The 21,813-nt window shown below is 40.0% G+C and overlaps 1 protein-coding gene across 2 annotated transcripts in view; it reads right to left on the reverse strand.

The window, feature by feature from the left end:
• NPSR1 (neuropeptide S receptor 1) overlaps positions 1-20,856 on the reverse strand; it is a 56,212-nt gene extending 35,356 nt beyond the window's left edge. For both annotated transcript variants that reach the window (XM_008921093.3, XM_018075226.2), the window contains exons 1-2: positions 20,654-20,856; positions 7,838-7,970 (exon numbers count right to left, since the gene is read on the reverse strand). In XM_008921093.3, the coding sequence (XP_008919341.2) occupies positions 7,838-7,970; positions 20,654-20,800 (280 nt within the window). In that variant the 5' untranslated portion in view covers positions 20,801-20,856. The remainder of the gene's footprint in view (positions 1-7,837; positions 7,971-20,653) is intronic.
• Positions 20,857-21,813: the final 957 nt, after the last annotated feature.

A 21,813-nucleotide genomic window follows, 5' to 3' on the forward strand; every position in this document is an offset into this window, starting at 1 on the left:
GCTGTCAGTAAGACAAGAGGGCGTGGTCTTAAGCTGTGCCAGGGGAGGTTTAGGTTGGATATTAGGAAGAAATTCTTTACAGAGAGGGTAATCAGACATTGGAATGGGCTGCCCAGGGAGGTGGTGGATTCACGGTCCCTGGAGGTTTTTAAGATGAGACTGGATGTGGCACTTAGTGCCATGGTCTAGTAACCGTGGCAGTAGTGGATCAAGGGTTGGACTTGATGATCTCGGAGGTCTTTTCCAACCCACATGATTCTATGATTCTGTGATTCTACTATTACAGTTACTGCACCTCAGCTTTTTTTCTTTTACTTTTGTACTAGTGATACTGTTTCCTACTGCAGTGAGCTAAGATGTGTAGAGGCACTGCAAACATGAATACTGTGTCCAGCCCTGCACATTTCACTGAGCCCTTGAGAAGATATCTAAAAATACATGAGCACTAAACAAAATACAGTGTAACAAGCTTGTGTCTGAGCTGGTTAAAAACACTTTGAATGCTCTTTGGAATTGAATGCTAAAGCAGAAGTAGTTGTCAGCAAACCTGCAGCTCATTTCTACACTCTTGGAGTGTCCCATTTCTACAGAATCACCCAGTCTGCTTTTTGGGGTACCTCATTCTAGGCTGAATCTCTCTGGTTACTGTATCAAGATCTGCTCCATTTTTGTTTTTTATCTTTCCTCACATACTTCCTTGACTCTAATTCTTTTGTGCATTTACATTAAAGGCAATCCAACTTAGACCACAGGATTACCCCAACTTCCCCAAGCCCACCTTTTTTCTTATAGCCCCAGTGTTGTGGTAACATATCTTTACCTTTTCAAGGGGAGTTCATTTTGCACCAAAAGCAGTTTCTTTACATTAAAGCTTATAAGGAGGTAATGTAACTAGATGGATTGTTTGTGTACTAGTCCCAAATTCAGTGCTGCTTCACGATTTCACCTCTAAAATGTGAAATCTACTCTGTTTTCTGTGAGCATTTTCATTTGACTCTATGACCAAATGAATGTGAAATAGAGGTCCTGGTACCCCTAAATAGATTATGTCGCCTTCTTCACATAAAGCTTTCTATTGTTCAGTTTTGATGCTGAAGTTCACTCCTGGTTTCCTTTCTTAACTTCTGAGGATATTCCACTTTTTACCCCATCTACTTCATGATTGGGTTGGGAGAAAATACATTTTAAGAGGGATGCATGTATTGGATATTTTCTGTTTTCCTTAGGAAAATAGAAACTATGTGTTGACTAACCATTTATGCAGAGGAAAATGATTATATACAGACATACAGAAATATTCCTGAATGTTTACATAAGAAATCTAAGAGTATAGTAAAGCATGATTCATAATATCAAACTGGAATTGTACAGTCAGTGTCCAAGCTACTTATTACAAACTAGGGGACTATGACTCATCTTCAAATCTGAGTTAAATTTCAAAAGACAATTTGAGTTCCTGCTAGGTGTTATTAAATTGCCAAAAATGGGAATAGATATCAAATCTGGTTTGCCTTGTAGTACTATGGGGTATTAGAGGCAGTGACCACATTTTTTCTTATCCTGCGTTATGTCTCAGTTTGTGGGCACACACTAATACATACCTAACCTAAAGTAAGTCCCATGGTGCTTCCTTGCTACTGAATTAAGTCTTCTTGGCAGAATCGAGATGGAAAATGATTGCTTCTTCTCCAGGCAACTAATGCAGCCATGTAACAAATTTTCCTATTCACATAGTTTCACGAGATACACTGAATAAGTAATGTTAATATTGCTGTGTTTACTCCCAGAGACTATTTTTGCTCTCGGTAAATTGAATCACATTTATTCTGTGAATGCAAAATGAACAGTTGTACTAAATACTATAGTTTCTCTAGCCTACAGAGGAAAGGTGGATATAATCTATTTCCTTCCCTGTTTATTAAGCCGTGTGTATACTCAGGTGATTTGCAGAGATGTAACACTTAGCTGGAAGCTAAGTGTTTGGCAAACAAGCTGCTTGCAAAAGTGGGGAATTTGGGTGCCACGGGGTACTCCAGAAAATTTCAGTGTCTGTGCCTGAGGGGATATTAACAAACTACACTGTTATTTCCCAATTTTGAGAAACTGCTTTCAGTAGTGACGAGACCATGTAGTGTAGAACATGGATGATCCATTACCAGAGACAGTTTCTTTAGATTAATTACACTTTGAAGAGGTTTAAAACATGATGAATATAAAAAATGCAGATATCCTTCTTTCAATTTTATCAATGAACTCTGCAGTACAATTGTAACTTCCTCCAAGTCTGCAGGTAGGGTGCAGACACCTCTCACCTTTCCTCAGCCTTTGTGTTTTTCCTACAAATTAGCAGACAGTAAGTGTGGAAAGGGGAGAAATATGTAGATTTCTGGGAATTATTTCAGTTCAGTTTTCTGCATTAGGTTTCTGCATCTTGGATGGGCAGTCATATAAATCAGATTGTCAGGTTCCAGCCAAGACCCAGCTGGCAAAGTGTAAGTTTTCCAGTATAACTGAAAACACTCTGAACTTTTTGGTCGGCAACAGTCCACCTCCATTAAGATGACCTCATGATTTGGCTGCTAATTGACTCTGTGCAATTCACTTCCAATGCTCATAATCACTGTGATATCTAAGGTACTTGTAAAACTGATGAATTTGTATGTATGATTTCTCTGAAGTGCAGAAATATTACAAGTACCATTTTCCAGATGAAAAGGTGGAGCAGAGACAATTATCTGTTAATAATGTTCTACATGTTAATTTTTGTAATGGTGTTACTATATCAAGCTTTTCCACAAATCATGGAGTAACAAGTCATCTTCATTCCTTCAAGTCACATAGACAAGGAAGAAAAATATTGAAGGACAGGCACACTTCAGTAAACCTAGTGGTTTTTGTGCAGGGAAAAAGAAGAAGAAGGGAAGGACAGCTTCTAATGCATTTGTTCACATTTAGCTGTTGTAGCAGTAGAGTTAGATGCACTTATTTAGCGCATTTAACTAGCAGATAATTTGGCAGACTCTTCCTTCAGTCATCTTAACCAAAGACATCCTAGAAGCCAGTAACTGAGCCCTGTTGGTTTTAGTCTCACAGTCATGCTCTCTCTGGGCAGAAGCAGAACAGAAAATAAACAATCTTTGCTTTAGCAGGGTCTGTTTCCACTTAAGTGCTTCCATAACCCTCTCATAGCAAGTTTTCAGTGTATTGGCTTTTCACTAAACACTGAACAAAATTAAGGCAGCTGATAAGGACCAAGGCCTGGTATGGTTCATCTTTCTAGGAGCAACTGAAGAAGGTGGCAATGATATAAATCTCTTTATGTCACTTTTAAAACTACCTCCCTGTCTTTTTAATGTCATTCTCAAGTAATCCCCTAGGATTTGGTATTTATATCACAATATAGACTGTAGCTACATACTTTTACCAAACATCTTTTGTTTTCACTGTTTATATGTAAGCTACCATAAAAGTTAGGGGATGTTCTTTCTGTTTTCTCTCTTCATTACAGCCACAACAAATTAGCATGTATTTCCAAACAAGACTGTCAGTCTATGGCTTAAAATTTGGCATGCAGTAAAGTACCTACATGTATTTCTACCCCTAACAGTGGACAAAATGTAATGGTGTTTTTAAAGTACTGATTTCTGCTAAATGTTGGAATAGAAAGAGAAACACACATGAGCTAAAGGTCATGATATTTCCAGCTCCAACTTTCCAGATGTTAATGTTGGAGAGAAAGAGCTAAACAAACTATGCACCTTTGGACATTAAAAGGAACTTAAATATATTCCTCTATCAGTAGTAATTGAAGTTGAATGGAGAAAAATGAGAGGTAAAATTCTTTTCAGCAGACTTTTTTTAATGTATTGCTTGATTAGTTTTAGAATCAGTCAAATGATAACAGTTTTTACTGAATGGACTCTTTAGCCCATAAATGACATTCCTTATCCACTGCTACTCAAATAATTATGTTTTATGTATGCCTGTGTACACTGCTTTTGTATTTTAAAAGTAGACTTAAGAAGATTACTTTGATAGAGCTGAGTAAACTGATCTAAATGGACATAAATGAGTGGATAAACTATCTTTTCTTAAAACAAATATATCTTCAATATTTCCAGCATTATACAGCGCCTGTGAACTCATCCCACTCTTTGATCTTGAACCACTTGGTGATTTCAGTCAGAGGCAAACATCTTAAAGACACTAAGATTCTGAAGTTATGTGAAATGGCATCAGGTAGGGGAAGCCATAAGAGATTTCCTGCCAGGAAATAGCTGTGCTATGAGCATAACTTATGCTAAACTCAGAAGAAATCTATTTGGGGAAAAGTGTTTAGAAATACCCTCCTCACAGGATAATCTTCAGAACTTGCACTTTCTGAGAAACTAAATTGCCTTGGAGATAGAAATCTGCAGGAAAGCTAGCTTTAGTCTCAGTCTTCACAGATGAACTTGTTTCTAAGAAAAACATTTTTACAGAAGAGGAATATGACCAAATGTAAACTGAACACAAGGCAAACATGGCAATATTCCTCTTTGTTAAATTAGCTGATGCTGAGTGATTAGTACTATTGTTCAGCTCAGCTGTTGACTCTTAGCTGATTTCCTAGTGCTTAATTCCCAGATAATTTCAAAGAGATTTATGCATGAACTGAGAGTTAGACATAGACTTAAATATGGTTCTGACACAGGCATTGTATAGGCATATATTTAATACCAATATTATGAATTCAGGCTTCAACAACATCTTTAAGCACTCTGAAGTTGAAGAGATTACTCATGCTCCTACAAACTCTTGCAGTTTTGAGCACCCTGTTTTGATTATGATGTAGTAAGGAATCAGTACGAGTCTTCTCTGAATCTGATGAGTGGCTTCAACCACTGAATTCTGGCAGTGTTGAAAGAGGCCTCAATCAGTTAGTTACTACTCTTCTGCATCTGGCTTGGCAACCAGTCAAGAAGAACAACAGTGCTCATTTCACATTCATGTATTATACACAATTTGCTTTGAATACCTTGTTTATTCTGACATGAAGGCTGTGTTTTAATTTCATTTTGGTACTACATTAGTGGGAAGACGTGAGAATTGAGGGCAATACTCAACTCTTGAGCCACAGATCAATAGACAAATAGTTTTTAAGTGGTTTTGAAATGCTTGCATTGATAAAGATATATCCATTATTCTTCTTTCTGCTACTGGGGCAGAAATTATAAATATTTTAAGAACCTCAAAATAGATGGAAGTAGTAGTATTATTGACTAAGCAGGAACTGTTTGCCAGGAGATTAGGCTTTAGTTGGTAGGATTTAAATATGCCTGGCATGTCAAAACAATGTGACAAATCAATGTTTTCATAATCTTCTGTGTCTACCTCATAACTTGTTGTGAAAGGCTGATGGCTGTTGCCAGCTTGCTTTGTTCTTAATAATATTTTTGAAGATAAGAAAGTGAAATGGCTCCATTTCAGGAATTGAGTAATTTCTTTGTGCCAAAATACTGACAAGAACTCTTGGTGCAGGACGATAAATTAGAGTTCTGACTCCTGCATCACAAAAAAGATGTCATGGTTTGAAAGGAGCCTGCTGTTCAAGCTGGTGTTACCTCTTTTAACATTGCAGATGTGAATTTTAAGTGAGTTTTCTATGTGAATTTCTGTAATGGGAAATGGAATAGACTGTTGAACTCAGGGAATTTTAAAAGTCAAGGATAATTTTAGGGAAGGGGAGGTCAGCAAGTGGAACATGTGGACCCCAGTCAAATTATAACATTAGCTATATAGCACTATTTACTACCCACATCTAGTGGTATATTTGCCTTGTTGTCTTTGCCACTGATTATTTCAGCTCCCTCAAAACTGCATTTGCAATGCCTTCCCCTTCCTTCATGTAGACAGTATTTGAACCCCTACTGAACAGCTCTCTATACACCTCCATTCTAATACAAAAAGTCTTCTTTCCTACAGGTCCAAAATGGCAAGACTTCCCACTCAGACCCTTATTCAGTGCAGCAACAGCAGTAGCCTCCTCCTAGTACACCTCAGCTATCCTGATTCAGATACTTCTGTCTGCTTCTAGCTTTATTCCTTTGACCTGGACACCCATGTCCTTATACCAGTTCTTCCTCTGCTGCAGTAAATACATTTGTCTTCTTACTAGTTCAAGACCCTTTGCTGTTTAGCTGAACTCTTCCTATTGGAACCCATCTTCTATTACCATGCTGTTGTGAGTATTACACATCTTTGCTCTTTCAGCAAGCCCAACCCTTGTGGCCTCTGTGCCAGATGGATACATACAGTCATTTTTCACCCTTCTCTTTTCCAAAGCCTTTCTCATGATGGTTGCTCCTGGTACTTTGCTCACTGACGAAGTAAGTAGAAAATAGACAGTGTCCATCTGGGGCTTCAGTTGCTCTTCTGCTCTTTGCCTATATTACTTCTTGGTTGCCTAAGTATGTTCATCTGGGATAGGGAACTCTTTGAACAGAGTCTGTTTATTTTGAAACTCCTGTGAACACTGTAACGCTTGATCTGTGGTTGATGCTTCCAAACTGTATGGTGAGGCTGTATTAACATGATTTACCTGATGGAAAATACCACTGGCACATGAAGGAAGTGACATAAAGGCCACAAGTGAGATAAGAATTAAAATCATTTATTACAGATGACTCACAGGCAAATAGGAAAAACAGCTGTCAGCACTTCAGAAGAGGAGTCACAGCAAACCTTCACCTCCTCACCTTGTAATAATTCTTACATCACCTGTAGTTATAGGCCTGCCCTTTTACACCACTTTGCACACCTTGGTCTCTCTGTTTCAGCTGAGAGTAGTTCTTCAAACTGGACAAGCTCCTGGACAGATGTGGTTGAGACCATGAGCAGAAGTTCATTTGTTTACAAAGAATGCATGTTTAAAATTGGGCAGTATAGTCCTTTGCTTTTCCAGTTTAAACAGAAGTACAAGAGACATCAAAGAAGGATGCAATACTGCTGGAAAATCAAATATTAAATATCTCTTTGGTGAAAAAGTGCTGTAATTCCTACTATAGCTTAGAAAAAAAATAGCAACAGAAAGCATATAAATATATCCTATATACAAAACCAGTACAACACAGCTGTCTTGTAAGCAGGGATTAGTAGCAGGACACTGTTATAGAAACAGCACATATTTTCCCTTGGGAAACTTAAATCCCCAAAAATTTAGTCCATTCAAGGCCACAGAGAAACAATGTGCTGCTTATGCTTATTTCTTTTCCTTGTTGCTGAGGTTGACATTTTACAAACCAGGCTTCTGTACATTTTACATTTTGTTTAAAAACTACGAAGTCCTTGGATCAATATCCTTTTTTTCATTTGAAAAACATCTAAATCCATTCCTCTCACCTTTATATTTTTATATTTCACTTGCTTTATTAAACCAGATAACATGAAGTTATTTTCACTCTTCCCTGCAAGAGTATAATTGATAGAGCAGTTTTAGTAGAAAAACACAAGAGATTCATCTTAAACTAGTTTACTTTAAACAGCTCCATGACAACAGCTGGAAATATAGCTTCTGGGAAATGTGGATGCAAACTCAGACTGGAAGATAAGATTTAGTGACATGAGTGAGTTGCAGCTGCTACATTCTGACACAGATACTACTACATCTAGCAACATCTTTTTCAATTAGAGTCAGAATGATCCCTAAGATAAGCAGCCATCCATTTGCTTTATGGCAAGCTGCAACTGGACATTAGATGGCAACTGAATTCTTCACAACTCAGCTTGCATTTTCTTATTTACCATTTTAATAACAATTCTTGTACAGGTCAGATACCCTTTCCCCTCCCTGCACTACCTGTGATTGCCAGCTGGGTAACAAAGTAGGTCATTCGCGATTTCCGCTTCCTCCTCCAGGTAGAGAAGAGCACGGTGGCATTTCCAGCAATTGTGACAATAAAGAGAATCCAAAGAGTCACCAGCTGCTCTGTCTGCAATGGAGAGAAGGGAAAAGAGCACATCAATAGGTGGGTAGTGACTTGGGTTAAGACAGTCACTTATCCTTGAACAAATAAGATGAGAATGGAAAATGGGAGTGAAATGTGAGTTTTGCCAATTGATTTCAACTATTTAGTCTAAAAGATATTCTTGGGTTTTTTTCAGAAAACACTTAGATGCATCACTGCTAGTGATGTTCATTCCAGTCTGATTTGCAGTGGCTGTGTTACTTCTATCTTCACAAAATCACTAGCAGTGTCTGTATTCAGCACTTAACACTAAAATGAGAAGCTGCCCTCAGCTCTTGTGCTGCTCCAGCAAGCTGTGAAATAACCAGCTGCCTCACTTCATAAGGAATGTTGATAGATGGGCTCCTTTGGAGAAATGGGGTAAATAAATAATTCTCTCTTTCCCAGCTCCAGTGAGTCTGGGTCATCCACGAGCCCTACAAAATTCGGACATCCACTCCATGATCTGGATGTGCACCAAGACTGACAAGGAAAAATGACCCACTAAGGAAAAGTATAGCTGTGTAGCCAGTGATACGTGATGACAAAACGTCCCCTAGTGGTGTGTGTACAAAGAAAAGAAAGTGAGAAATAAAGCTATTTGTGCTCTCCAAGCATCATGATCCTCTGTCTGCAAGAACAAGGGAGTATGTGTCCATGTTTGCTTGTTTAGTGAGTGCACATCCAGTCTTCACATCCTAGCAACTGGAAGGAGTTTCAGGTTATGTCAATGCAGTCGTTTGGGATCTTCCAGTTCCTGACACCAAACCCAAAATGTGGGAGTTAGAGGAAATTGGAGGAGATAAGTAAAGGCTGCAGCTGAAGAGGAGTGCCAGCTGCTGGCCGTACAGAACTGACCCCAAGGCACTGTTCTGAGCAGGCTGGGGAAAGGAGGCTGCCAGTGAGACCCACACCTACCTGATTGGGCTGATAATAGAGCAGAACCAGGGGAGAATACTCATTAAAAGCATTCGGAAGCCACTAACCTGTGATTTTGTCATGGGTGAGCAGAAACCAGAGCTCCAACTGCTTGCAAACAAAATATCTCATCTGTGAACGTGGGGAGGGAAGGTGAAATGAGAGGAATGGAGCAGTGACAAGTAGCTTCTTGCTTCGCAGTGAGCTTTAGTGCCTCCTCAGCTCTTAGCCTCCAGCTGGCCCGAAGCCATGATGTCTCCTCTACTGGGGAGCCATAGCTTTGCTCCAGGTAGGGAGTCCTGCTGCACTGTGGATTATATGGTCATGTGGGGAAGGTGACGAGCAGTTTGAGGTTGCACTCTGTGCCTGAACCCAGAGATTAGATTACCATACAGTGAAGGCTTTGTTGAGATGGTTTCACTCTTCCCAGCATGGTCACTTTCACCAGTGTAATCTACCATTTGGGTAATCTCACCTAACTTTAAAATTCCAAAGAGAGAACAATTCTAAATTGTCATAGTGTTGTCTAGATAATAGCAGTGTCTCAGAGATGAGTCACCATTCATTGCACCTACCATGGGATGGCCTGTCTCCACTGATTATAGTGTGACCTGGATAAGACAACTTGTGTGGGCTGGATGCTTAGTTTTTAGACAAAAAAAAAAATAAAAAAAAAAATCCACTTTTTTGGGGTATCTGCAAATCTCTTGAACTTCTTGGAAACAAATTCCCTTCAAAATGTGTGGCACAGGCATGGTAGAACTATTTTTATGGGGATGCTTTGCTTTGAACAGGAATTGGAAGGAAATGTCTTTTTGAAAGATAATAAAATTATAAAAGGTAAGATTTCACATCATTTTTGTCCTTGAAAACCGTGACTTCTCCTTGGGATTTGGTTTGTCTTTTCCATTTCAGAAAAGGTATTTCCTACATGAGGGAAACTAAGGGACAGGACTTGTTCCCATTTTCTCTGGTATAAAATCAGGAGACTATTTTCTTAAAAGTAATTCTGTATTTCTGTATTATACTGATGGTTAGAAACAGAACAAGGATCTGACACTCAAATGTTCTTACAATTCTCACAGAAGAAATAGCTATGGAGGAAGAGAGACTGTTTTAGAAGGGTGTTTCCTCGCCATAGGGGAGCAGCACAAATGGTCAGCTTAAATCCCCTCCTGCCAAGTTAAAAAGCAATGATTAACAGTTAAGCAATTTTAGGCTGCAGAAACAAACAATTAAGCCAGACTGCAAAGATAAGTTAAAAAATACAAACACTGAATATAGTATAAGCCTGAAAGGCGATAAACAAAGAAATAAAGCCAAAGTGTCTGTTTGTTGGAGCTTTCATTCAGACAAAAGAGAAAAAGGTCTCATTCTTCAGGGTAAAGGAGCTATAACAATAGGCAACTTAAATCACTGCAGCCTCTCTCAGTCTGCGTTAACTTGCAGAATGAAAACTTCTGTGCTTATTAATGGGATGGCCACCTTGATAAAGGCCTTCATGGAGGCTAGGATTAGAATTCAAAATTACCTTCCTGAGTTGGAAACATGCACTGGGAAAAAAGCAAGATGCTGTTCAATGAAGTATAGGACTCTACGGTGTAGTGTGTGTAATCACAGTGGGTTGGACCAGTCTTCAAAACATCCTCCCTCACACACAGCACATATGTAAAGTGGCCCAGAAATGGAACGTGACTTAGTAACATCATCCTACCATGAGAGTAACAGCCACTGTCATGGGATTGACACTAGTCTTGTGTGCCTCTGCTCTAATCCTTCCACCGTACTATGCCCACTCCTAGGCACAGTGCTTCAAGAGAGACACAGACAAATGAGTTGACAGCAGTCTAGAGGATATAGCCAGGGAAAAAGACTGAATGAATCAAGTTGCTAAATCCAGCAAAAATCAGACTGCAGCAAAAGATGAACATACCCTTGAAGACACAAAAAGACAGATATAAAAAAGGAAAGGACTAGGAAAGGACTAATCTCTTCTTTAGATCTACTGCATACTGGACAAAAAACAGTGAATCAAAACTATAGCACAGAATTCAGGATGAAAATTTAAAAAAATTGACTTAAAATATATCATACATATAGAGATTGATTGAGTCAGTGAAACCTCCATCTGTGAAAGTGTTAAAAATAGTTATTAGATTAGAGAGATAGCTGAAGAGAGATAGCTGATGGATCCTTGAATTTCACTCTAGATGCATTTTCTCTAATTTTGTTTTATTCATCACCTTCAGGTTGCTTAGACATAGAAGTGTTTCATTTCATGTCTTGTTCATTCATCAAACAAAAATCCTCGCTTAATAACAATCCTCAGCAAGGTAATTTACAAAAAAGCATTCTTTAACAACTTGTGCAGGCATCAGAAGCATTCTGATAAAAAGAAAGATACTAATATCTCCCAAATCTCTGTGTAGAAGCTTTTGACAAGGGCTTCTATTGCATGAGTGTTGATAACTACAGTATATGAGAATGCTATGAGAGAGATTAGTGTCATACACCAGTTATTTAGGTTAGAAAAGCCAGAGATACTGGTGACTCAAAGTCAAGAGAATTTCCTTGGCTTGACTAGAGCCATTATACATGCTGCTGTTCCACAAGGCTGCTGTGTTTGGAGCATGGAAGTGGTTGATATCTGGAGCGCATATTGATGTACTGCTAATTTGCTTTAAGAATAAAACCAGCTTTGGTCAATGAAAAAAGCCTCTTCATGGGTGCAATGTAAGCCAGAACACCTGCTGAAGACTGTGTGCATTTTCCTTTGGCTATAGAAGAGGCTTGTCATTCTACTCCTCTAATAATATTTCTGAATCCATAGGCCACGATAAGTCCAGCAAGAGGAGTATTCTGCTTTATATTTGAGATAAAGATCACCCCTGTGAGCAGCTTTAATCAAGACCATAGCTAAATCCTTTTGGAGATATTGGGTAACATTTTGGTGCCATAATGCCATCCCTCCTTCTAATTCTCCCTAACCCACTTCCTTGCTCTGTCATCTTTCAGGATTTGTATCCCTTCTGTTCAGGGGCACCAGCTGTGTCTGTGGAAGAGGGTTTTTAACAGCCCATCCCAATGTAGGTGCTGTTGCTCATGTCTCGAGGTGCAGAGCCTTTGCCTGATAGCAGAGGAGCTGCCTAATACAAGAAGATGTTCAACTAGTAGTGCACAAAGCATGTCTGTACTTGAATGGGGACTCTACATAAAACAGTTTAGTTCTAGCTGCTGAGGCTGGTTGGGAAACAGCCTGGGAAAAATAAGTTTCTAGGTAAGAAATGAGCAAATAGGAAAAGAGAGAGAGAGGTACTCCATTCCTGGAGTGACTATCTGACCTCCTGATGTGAGGACAGGTGGCTTATGGTGAATTCATGGCCTTGCTGACATGGTGTCTTCCTACACTATGTCCTTGGTCACTTGGGTGAAGAAGAGGCACTGATTCCTCATATCACAGGTCAGTAGTTGCTTAAGTCCCCAAAGAGCTCCTTCCTGCCAGTTGATCAAACTCTGGGAATATTGATCTTACTGCTTGACTTTGGTATATTTTAAAAGTTATGGTTTTAGCATAGCTTATTGCAGAAATTGAGATTGTAAGAGAGCTGTAATCGTGGAGCAAGCCAAAGAATTTTGTAAGAATGTCCTTAACACATAAGAAGAATATATAAAAGTCCTTTGTTAAATTGAGTAAACATCATGCTCACAGTCAGCTTCACTACTGGTAGATTGCATTGCACTTTCTTGAAGGAGGGGAGAAAAAAAAAGAAAAATCTTTTCTCACTTTTTAATTGCAGACCATGTAAGAAAATGGAGTAGTCTAGATTCACATTCACATTTTTTTGATCCTGTTGTAGAAGATCTGGATTCTTGAATGTTCAAAACTGAAAATGTTCAGGACAGATTTGCTGTTTTTACATCCCCTATTTAGGATGAAAAATAAAAGCCCTTAGAAAACTCAAACAAAATCCAACAACAAAACCAAAGGAAACAAAGCAAACCAAACAGGAAAAAAAAAAGCGCACACACCAAAAAAGCCCCAAACCCAAACAAACCAGAAAAAAGCCAAACAAACAAAAAACCACCCAAACAAATAAACCAGGAAGATTAGTTTTCCAGAGGGAGACAGGTGCCATACAGCTTGACTGATTTCAGTCGGGAATTTATAGTCAGCTTACCTCTAAGGCAAATTGCACTTTGGACTGCAACACTGAAAGGAATCAAAGAAATACACTAATCAACACAATTTAGTTAGGGAGTTTTAAAGTACTGGCACAACGTCTGATGTAATTCATAAAGTTATTTTAAATAAATAAACAAAGCAAAAATAAATTAAAAACCTCTCTGTCCTATACCTCCAGATTTCTCCCCAGCAGAAACCCTAGAGGAGCCTCCTGGGGTCTAAGTGTGGCCTACAGTTTCTAACAGGAGGGTGTGGAGAAGATGGAAGAAGGTTTTTCTTAGACATGCACAGTGAAGGGGCAAAAGGCCACAAGTAAGAGTTGTAACATGAGACATCTTGATTAGACATTAGGAAAAAAGTATTCATCATGAGGGTGGTCACACACTGGGATGGAGCCCAGAAAGGCTGCAGGCTCTCCACCCCTGGAGATATCCAAAACTTCAATGGGCACTGCCCTGAGAAATCCGGCATACTTTGAATTTGCTTTCGAGTGGTTGGCACAGGTGACCTCTAGAAGTCTTTCCCAACCTGAATTATCATGCACACACATAAGTATGCATCTGACCTATTTTCTTAAGGAATATTCTTAAAACTAGAAGGTACTTATACAGACGTAATCAGATGAGTACTTTGCGCAAGTCATTATGTTATTTATTGTATCACAGAAACATGAACAACTCATGGCTTTGTGTGAATCTTTATGTGAATTAAAGTTCACTCTGCAAGTAAAAAGTAGGTGTCTAAAGGCTACTGGCATGGAAATGGTACAAACAGAGAAGTCTTAGGAAAAGAACTTTAAAGGATAAGATAGTATTATTCTTATGCTTATTTGGAGGCCTGCCAGGTGTTGACCAGCTTAAACAGTGGGCTCTCAGAAGTGAAGTGTGATGACACTGAAGGGGTCATGACTCTTGTTATTCTTACCACCTACAAAATAAAGGTTTTTTAGTACATAAAAAAGAACGAACTCGATTAAACTGCCAAATGAAGACATCCTTATTTCTTCTTGTTTTGAAACTTTCTACACAAGTTGTGTTGTGAAGAATCCCACAACATAACAGTAATATGCTTGCGGATAAGCCGTAGGTGCATTACATATACTTTAGTTGTAGACAGCAATTCTGATTGTCAATAAGGAAAAAATAAGGGGCACTAAATGTCTTGCAAAAAGAGGCTCAGCAAATGGCATACTTGGGCTAGAAGCCAGCTTCATGCAGGAAATACTAATGACCTAAATGTAAAGATTCAGATGATTAATTTAAGCCATCCCCTATTGCTCAAGAAAAGCCGAAAAAATGGCTGAATCATTTTTTGATTCATTTGCTGAGAGGCGTCCCAGTAAGAAAGAAACATGCTCAAACAACTGAGAAGGACACTGAAATCTTATGCCCTCATTGTTACAAGCAGCAGAAGTTGTACTGTCCACCCCTGTGATACAAACATGTTTCAGAAGGATGTCCTCCAGCTAGCAAGAAAAAACTGAGAATATGTTTCTACACAGAGTTCACACAAGATGTTCCTGAAAATTTTAGGAAAGCAATTTGATTGACACTTAAAAGCTCTGAGAAAACTCGTGTGAAGATAAGAAAGACTGGGAAAAGGGAAAGTTTAAAGCTAAGTTTTATATTTTGTCTTTGAAACTACTTCTACTGCAATTGGATTTCAGAGGAACACATTTGGAAGGCAACAAGGCCTCTAGGAGCTGATTATTTTTTTTAATTAGTGTGGCCTGGAATGGAGCCTGATTCAAAGTGCATAAAAACAAGTTCAGCCCTAGGTTTGACTCTGGGACTCCTGCTTTCCCATTTCAGTGTCACCAGTCATGCCTGATAGTTCTCATATCTCCTGCACAGAAGCTGCTTTACTGAAATGCTTTCTAACTGACTGCCTGTGTTATCCTCCCAGCACAAGGTTATGGGACATTCTGGAAATCATGAGATGCATTACCAAACAAAGCCTTCACAACACATCAGAGGTGCTGGCAACAGTCACTTCCCAAGGGGTCTTTATGGCTTGGAGAAGGGCACAACTGGAAGGAACCCAAGCTGATTTTTTTCTATTCTGTTGAACTTGAGAAGGAGTTTTGAATGAGCTTGTGTCTATATGGTATTGCACTCACAGTCTGTGAATGTTAATGTGTTATACAGAGGAAAGATCTATAACATTGTCCTCCTTTTAGACTTATGGAAATGGACAAGCTGAGAAAGTCTGTTCACTAAATCAGGACACTCTCTCATGGAAACATGTAATTATGTTAAGATAACTTTCTCTTCTTTTGAAATCTAGCAAAGATGTATCTATTTGTTTTCTGAACCCCCATTTTTAAAAAAACTTATTTCTTAGCTGTGACTTTACTGTCACAGATGAGGCAGGGTCCTTTCAGACCACAACATTGAATACATGATAATTGCTGTGATCTTTCCAAACTCAAATAACAGCTGAACAAGCCTGCACCCTGCCCCAGATTTCTGCATAGATGTGGCTGTGACAGTCAGTAACAAATGTTAATAATTCAATTCTACTAGCAGATAGTTCATATTTACCATTCTGCTGTGTTTTGGTACAACATGACTAATAAATGGGGACAGTTCTGTCCAGTTATTACCCATTGCACTCTAGGAAACTTCCACAGAATTAGATAAACAGATATTCCTGATTTAAATGTCATCAGGAAAGATATATTTTTACTATTTTCTTTGTAGGAATTTTCAGTGTGAAGAGATAATATTAGGTCACTCAATGGTCCATCCATAATTGTATAACTTTGACAGCCATATTTAAAACTGTGAAATGCTGTTTTTCCTAATCACAAAAAAGAGTAAAATTATTAAGTATGCCTAACTTGTACAAGTAAAACATCTCGAAAAATGTAAAATATATTACTTTCCAGGCATATTTATATAGGAGAGGCAGACAGATGCAAATCATGTGGCTGTGTGGACCATAGAGACAGTAGTATGAGGGTTGCTAGTACAAAACTGCCCAAATTAGTTGGCTCAGCGCAGCTCCCAGTTGGGATGTCATATTGCCAGATCCTTTCTGTGTTGCACTTAAGCTGCTAGATGAAGCCAGCCTGGCCAACAGCACTGCAGCAGCAGTTTCACAAGGAGACCAGCTATTACATTCTCAGCTCAGCATCTCAGGAATAGCAAGTCATTATGGCATATTACAGAGGCTGTGTTCAGGAGTTCCTGACACCTTATTTGTGTAAACTTAATTCTCCTCCTTTCCCCACACTGAAAGATTGCAAAGTTACCTCTGAGTTATTTGATATGTCTATTTTATAAAATGTGTGATTGCATTTGCAGAGATAACTCCAGAAATTTGACAGCACCCATTATTATTTTCCTATTATGTATTCAAGCATGGGATGCTCTGTATATTACTTGAAAATCAGAATGAACAATAGGATAAGCAAATGCTTTCCAGGAGATAAAGCAACTCCTGCATTTGGATGAAAGGATAAGGACACCAGACTCTGACTTAAACAGGCTCTGAGGACACCTGGGGCCAAATCCATGGTACCTGATAGTCCTACACAACCTGTCATGTTGGTCTCCTCGGGTCTTTGCTGGAGATGGTAGGCCCTTTGTAAAGAGATTCCATGGATAAGCAGCACATGCTCCTAGATTTGTCCTAACTCAATCTAGGCTGTGATGTCCTGTTTAATATCTGAGCTACATGGGCTTAAACATGTAGGTACAGGGAATGCTACAGTGTAGGGAGAGGATATTTTCAGGCAGAGAATCAAACAGTCCTTCCTGAAACAAACTGGGAATTTACACTAAACGTTTAAAATAATCTGTTGTGCTTTTGATATGCACATAGTTCCTCCTGAGAGCTCTAACACTGCAGCGTCATTGCTGTGGTGAGGCTGAGCTCATGACCAGGGCTCATGGGCCCAGAGTGAGGGGGTGTCAACGTGTGGACCAGTGGCTAGGATTCCCACTTGGCAAAGGAGAGCATTGGGGCTCCTAGCGACTGTGGGTGTAAACAACAAAACCTTTGTGTCCTGCTGCTCAGGGGAGGATTCAGCTCTGTGCAGCAGAAAACAAAATAAGAAAATTAACTACCTGATGGAAGTCAGCCCACTCTGCTGGGAGGCAGGAGATGATGGTGGAAACACAGTGCCACCAAGAAAGTAATAGCGACTGTGAATTTTCTCCTTTTGAGCACTCTAACCTTTACTCTACTGCATAAAAGTAGGGCATCCCATTTCTCAGCAGACCTCTTAAAAGAGAGATGATCCCTACTCAATCCTCTCCTACCATTGGGGAAGCTTCTGGGGTGGTGAGTACTTGGCAAGAGGAGCTGCTTCCTCCAGCCCTGACAAAGCCTTCCAACTCTGTGGACAACTGGGGCAAACCTATTCTGAGATTTCAGCTTCTCCCCAGACAGGTTTCTGGTTTGTATCTTGTCAGGCTTATAGAGTAAAGTGGAAAAAGGCCATAGGTGTTCAGATGACCTCTGTTCCTTCTAGACTACTGCATTTGGCAGGGGGCAGTTGACACTCACTTAGGGCTCTTTTACACGTGGATTAAACACATGTGGAGGAGATTGTAAAGGGATGTAATGAACACTCCTTTGGCCTGGAAGGTTGAAGCTGTAATTAATACCAATTTGCACATCTGTTCTGAATTAGGTGCTGAAACAGACAACAGAACTCCTTGTGGTTTAAGACAGTAACCTACCTGGATGCTTCTTGGAAAGGCATCTGGGCTTTCAGGGGGACCATTTGTCATAACACAGCAGCAAGACCTGAATGTTCGTGGGGATGAGGCAGTGCCTTTGCCATGGAAGCACCAGCTCATCTTTGATGGTGAGTCATGCATGGGTACACATAGTCCTGCCCCAAAAGCTGCAACTCTGCATGCTGAGAACCACCCTAGGGAGCCCACATGGCCCCAAAACAGACTTTGTTAGCAGAGCCTTGGTGAGCAGCTGGCCCTTCTACAGTAAGGACCACCAGAAGAAAATGTGCGTTCCTCCAAGTGAAGGAAATGCTGCATTCTTTAGCCCCACCCCCCAAAAAAAAAAAAATAGGACTGAACTGCCAAAACACTCTGTAATCTGAAACAGTGCAGGATTTAATTGTTAAGCAGAGGAATAGACAGAAACTCCAATGCTTCCGAAAGTGAAGCACTCACAGGTCAGCCTGTAACAAGACTTTCTGGCACTAAGGCACATTATTTTACTTTTGTCACGTTGCCACCACAGTATAATACAGACAGTACCTTAGGTGGGTACAGGTTGTCCTTTTGAAGCATGGGAGGAAAAGAAAAAAGCAGCGCATGCTCCCATAGTCTGAGCAGCATGTGAGGTATCCTGCAAAGCTGTCATTGGATTAAACTGTTGAAAAGTCATTAACACAGGTACTGGGTGAGTGTCACTCCCCGGTCTCCATATATTAGGTTAGATCATGTTTTCCTCTGACTGCTTTGATAAGATACATTACACCTGCATTATCTGAGAAGAAATAGCTTGTTTGCCCTGTCTGCACCCTGGCACACAAGCTCTGAGATCAATCTGTGTGGTGGCCGCTCATCTAGCTGCTTTTACAGCTATCTAGAGGCTACAGTGTGTTTGAAAAACCCAATAAAAGGGCAAAACCCTATTTGTGGCTACATTTCGAACATAGAACTCTGTTTTTCAAATTCATACAGCCTGTTCCAAACTGAAACTTATATTGCTTTAGCTGCTTAACCAGACCCTTGCGAAGAGGAAGGAGACGCTATTTGGCTTGCTGGAGGGGAGAAGGGCACAGCCACAACATGGGCAGAGCTGGTGGAGGACAGCCAACCGAGTCAACAGGTACCAGCCATACCTTCCACACGTGAGCTTTTCCAGAGCACTGAAACTGCTGGCAGGGAGCCCCGTCTTCCCTGCACTCTAGTCATCAGAGCAGGTGTTCTCTCCTTCCTTTCCTGCAGCTGCACCAGCTGTCACTCATCTCCAGAGTCAAAATATTTCCATGCCTATCAACAGCTCGTAATTGATGTGAAATCAGTGAATCTCCTTGCAAAGTTCATGCTATATATGCGAGAGCCAGGCATCTGGCAGAGGAGTGCAAATCTAATGAGAAGCTCTCATCTAACAGAACCAAGTTTCCTTTAGCAGTGGGTGAGCATGCATGACTATCCATGGTTTCCTAATTATTGTAATTTACTCAATCTCTCCGATTAACAAGCATTTTTCTGCCTGGGGACTTTCTAATAATGAAATTAATTGTCACTTTTACCATTATAAAATACTTCTCCCATGACATTGCTCAGATTTACAGCCCTAACTGTGAAAAGAAGAAAGGAGATAAAGAGAAATTTATTAAAAGTATTTTGCTTGTCACTTCTGATATTTTTTTCAAAAGCATTTTAGGAGTCTAACACGGAGAAGGGGAAAAAAAAAAGGAAAAAAAAAGAATTTTCTACCCTGAAATCCTAAATAGGAAAGTACTATCTTAACAATAAAAAAATGTATCAGCAGCATGTTAAAAGATGCCCTCATTAATTAAGAATAGAACCAGAGATCATCTCTTTCTTTATGAGGGGTGGAAACCTGCAGTAATTCCACTGATTCCACCAGCATTGTGTCTGAGCTCTACCAATCTCACAGCTGTAAAAATTGCTTTTGAATATATCCCCTTTTACCTCACATGTTGTGAAATGATGTAAGTGCCTGCATCTTTCCAGTTGAAATTGATCTCTTTGGTCCTGAGCTCCAGAAGGAACAACAGGGTACTCCTTGTCAGACTTTTTAATAACTTGAACTTAACTTGTACAACATGCCACAACAGTAAAGGGAGACATGGCAATCAGCATGAAATTAAGCAACAGCAATGGGCATAGAAATCTTAAGGAAAGACAAATTTCAGTACCTCTTTAATCTTTTTCCTACATTCACATATTGCCAGGGTGATGGTTGGTTTTGGAGACGAATGAACATACTTCCCATGCCACTCGGCAGCATTCACTACTGAATGACTCATCTGGTGCATTCTTAACAACAACCTTTAAGAGACTACATCCCCTTCTCAAGTTAAAAACAAACAAACCAACTAATTAGAAGCTGTCCCTCATGGTAAAAACAAATAAACAAACAAATAAAAAACCACAAAAACCCAAACCAAACAAAAACCCAAGCCCAAACAAACAATCAAAACCAACAAAAAACCCCCCTCTCACTTGTGTGCAACGTTTGTTACAGCTGGAAAATTGAAAAGAAATCCCTTATGTCATGACGATGCCTATAAGAAATTACATAAAAATGTGTTAAAATCATACAAGCTTTTGATTAAAGATGCATGTATAATTACAATACCTCTACAAAAAAACAGTACTGTCCTCTCTTGGGAGGGGATACAATTGGCTAAGACACATTCTCCAATTCCTACAAGTACTTTGCTTTTCAGTAAATGCCTCACACATGTTGTTGGCTGTCTTTGCAGGGTAAAAAAACACCGATATCTGGGCAAAAAAAGTTCAGTAATCCTAGTTGCCTCCCCACACAATTGCTGAAAATGCACCAAAGCTGCAAGCATGTGAGAAAAGTAATGCACGCCTTAAAAGAATACCTTAAAGGAATAGTAAAAGGATCCCCACTCCTCTTCTCTCACCACTTCAGTGAAAGTCACCGTTTCAGTACAGGTGACAAGGGTAAGATCCAGCCAGCCGGTGCCTCCCTGGGAGCTGCTGCTGGCTTCTGTGGAGCTGACCTCCATCACTGGGTTTTGTGCGAGTTGTCTAGGTGCTTGTTGTAGTAAGAGTTAATGCAGCCAGGCTTCTCCCGTAAAAGCGCAGCACAAAACCAGCTTCTCACTGCTCCACTACTGGCTACCAGAGGTGTCAGGCTTCAGTGCAGCTGAGTGATAGAAAAAAAAAACAACAAAGCCAAGCTGGCATCGTTTTGAGCTTTCCTTTGGTACAACTCTGACGACAGCTATCCACATGCTCTTTCCAGTAGCAGCAGCCAGTACAAAAGCCAGCACACATGGTCCCAGCCATGTGCTTTGTCGACTCTGGATTGCCTTGCACACCAAGTTGTTAGCTCTGGAGTCAGGCACACCTGTAAAAGCATGGACCTGCTCCCTGCATTAAGCCCAGGAGCCTGGGTATTCCACTCAGCAGATTTGCTTACTTACCCTGGCTCAGCTCACTATGATTTTGATTACCTGCAGTATTACAATATATCCATACACAAGCACCAACACTCTCTCCTGTATTAGCAAAACCCTATTAAGTTTGTAGGCTTAAGCTATCACAACTTCCATGTCAATGTCTCCCTGACTTCATAAATAGGCCTCTCACTCACCTTTGCAAAGAGCTTGAGTGTGCTACACACCCAGGAAAGGCAGGGCTTTCTTCACCATATGGAGAGCCTGTCTGGGAAGGCATGGCTCCTACAGACTGCTAGTGTCACTTAGAGGCTCAAGGGCTCTTCAGAACAAGGTAATCAATTATCTTTCTACTTGTGGATTTTCTGGGCTCTGATCTCACCTACCCTCTGTTTATTCAGATGTTTTTACCTATCTCTAGTGACGTTACCTCAGGTTTACACCAAGATGGCAGATGAGAGTCACTTGTAAATCCAGAACTTGTTCAGCTTTGTGAAGATTCTCTGCCTCAATGGCAATGCAACCCTAAGCAGAACGTGATACATTTCACAGCCATACCCCACCAACTCAATTTCCTCTTACCTGCTCTTGGTAAAACCCAGTCCTGTGCTTATGTAAGC

The sequence above is a fragment of the Manacus vitellinus genome, unplaced genomic scaffold (genome assembly GCF_001715985.3).
Source record: "Manacus vitellinus isolate BGI_N305 unplaced genomic scaffold, ASM171598v3 scaffold_3_pilon, whole genome shotgun sequence".
Classification (NCBI taxonomy): domain Eukaryota; kingdom Metazoa; phylum Chordata; class Aves; order Passeriformes; family Pipridae; genus Manacus; species Manacus vitellinus.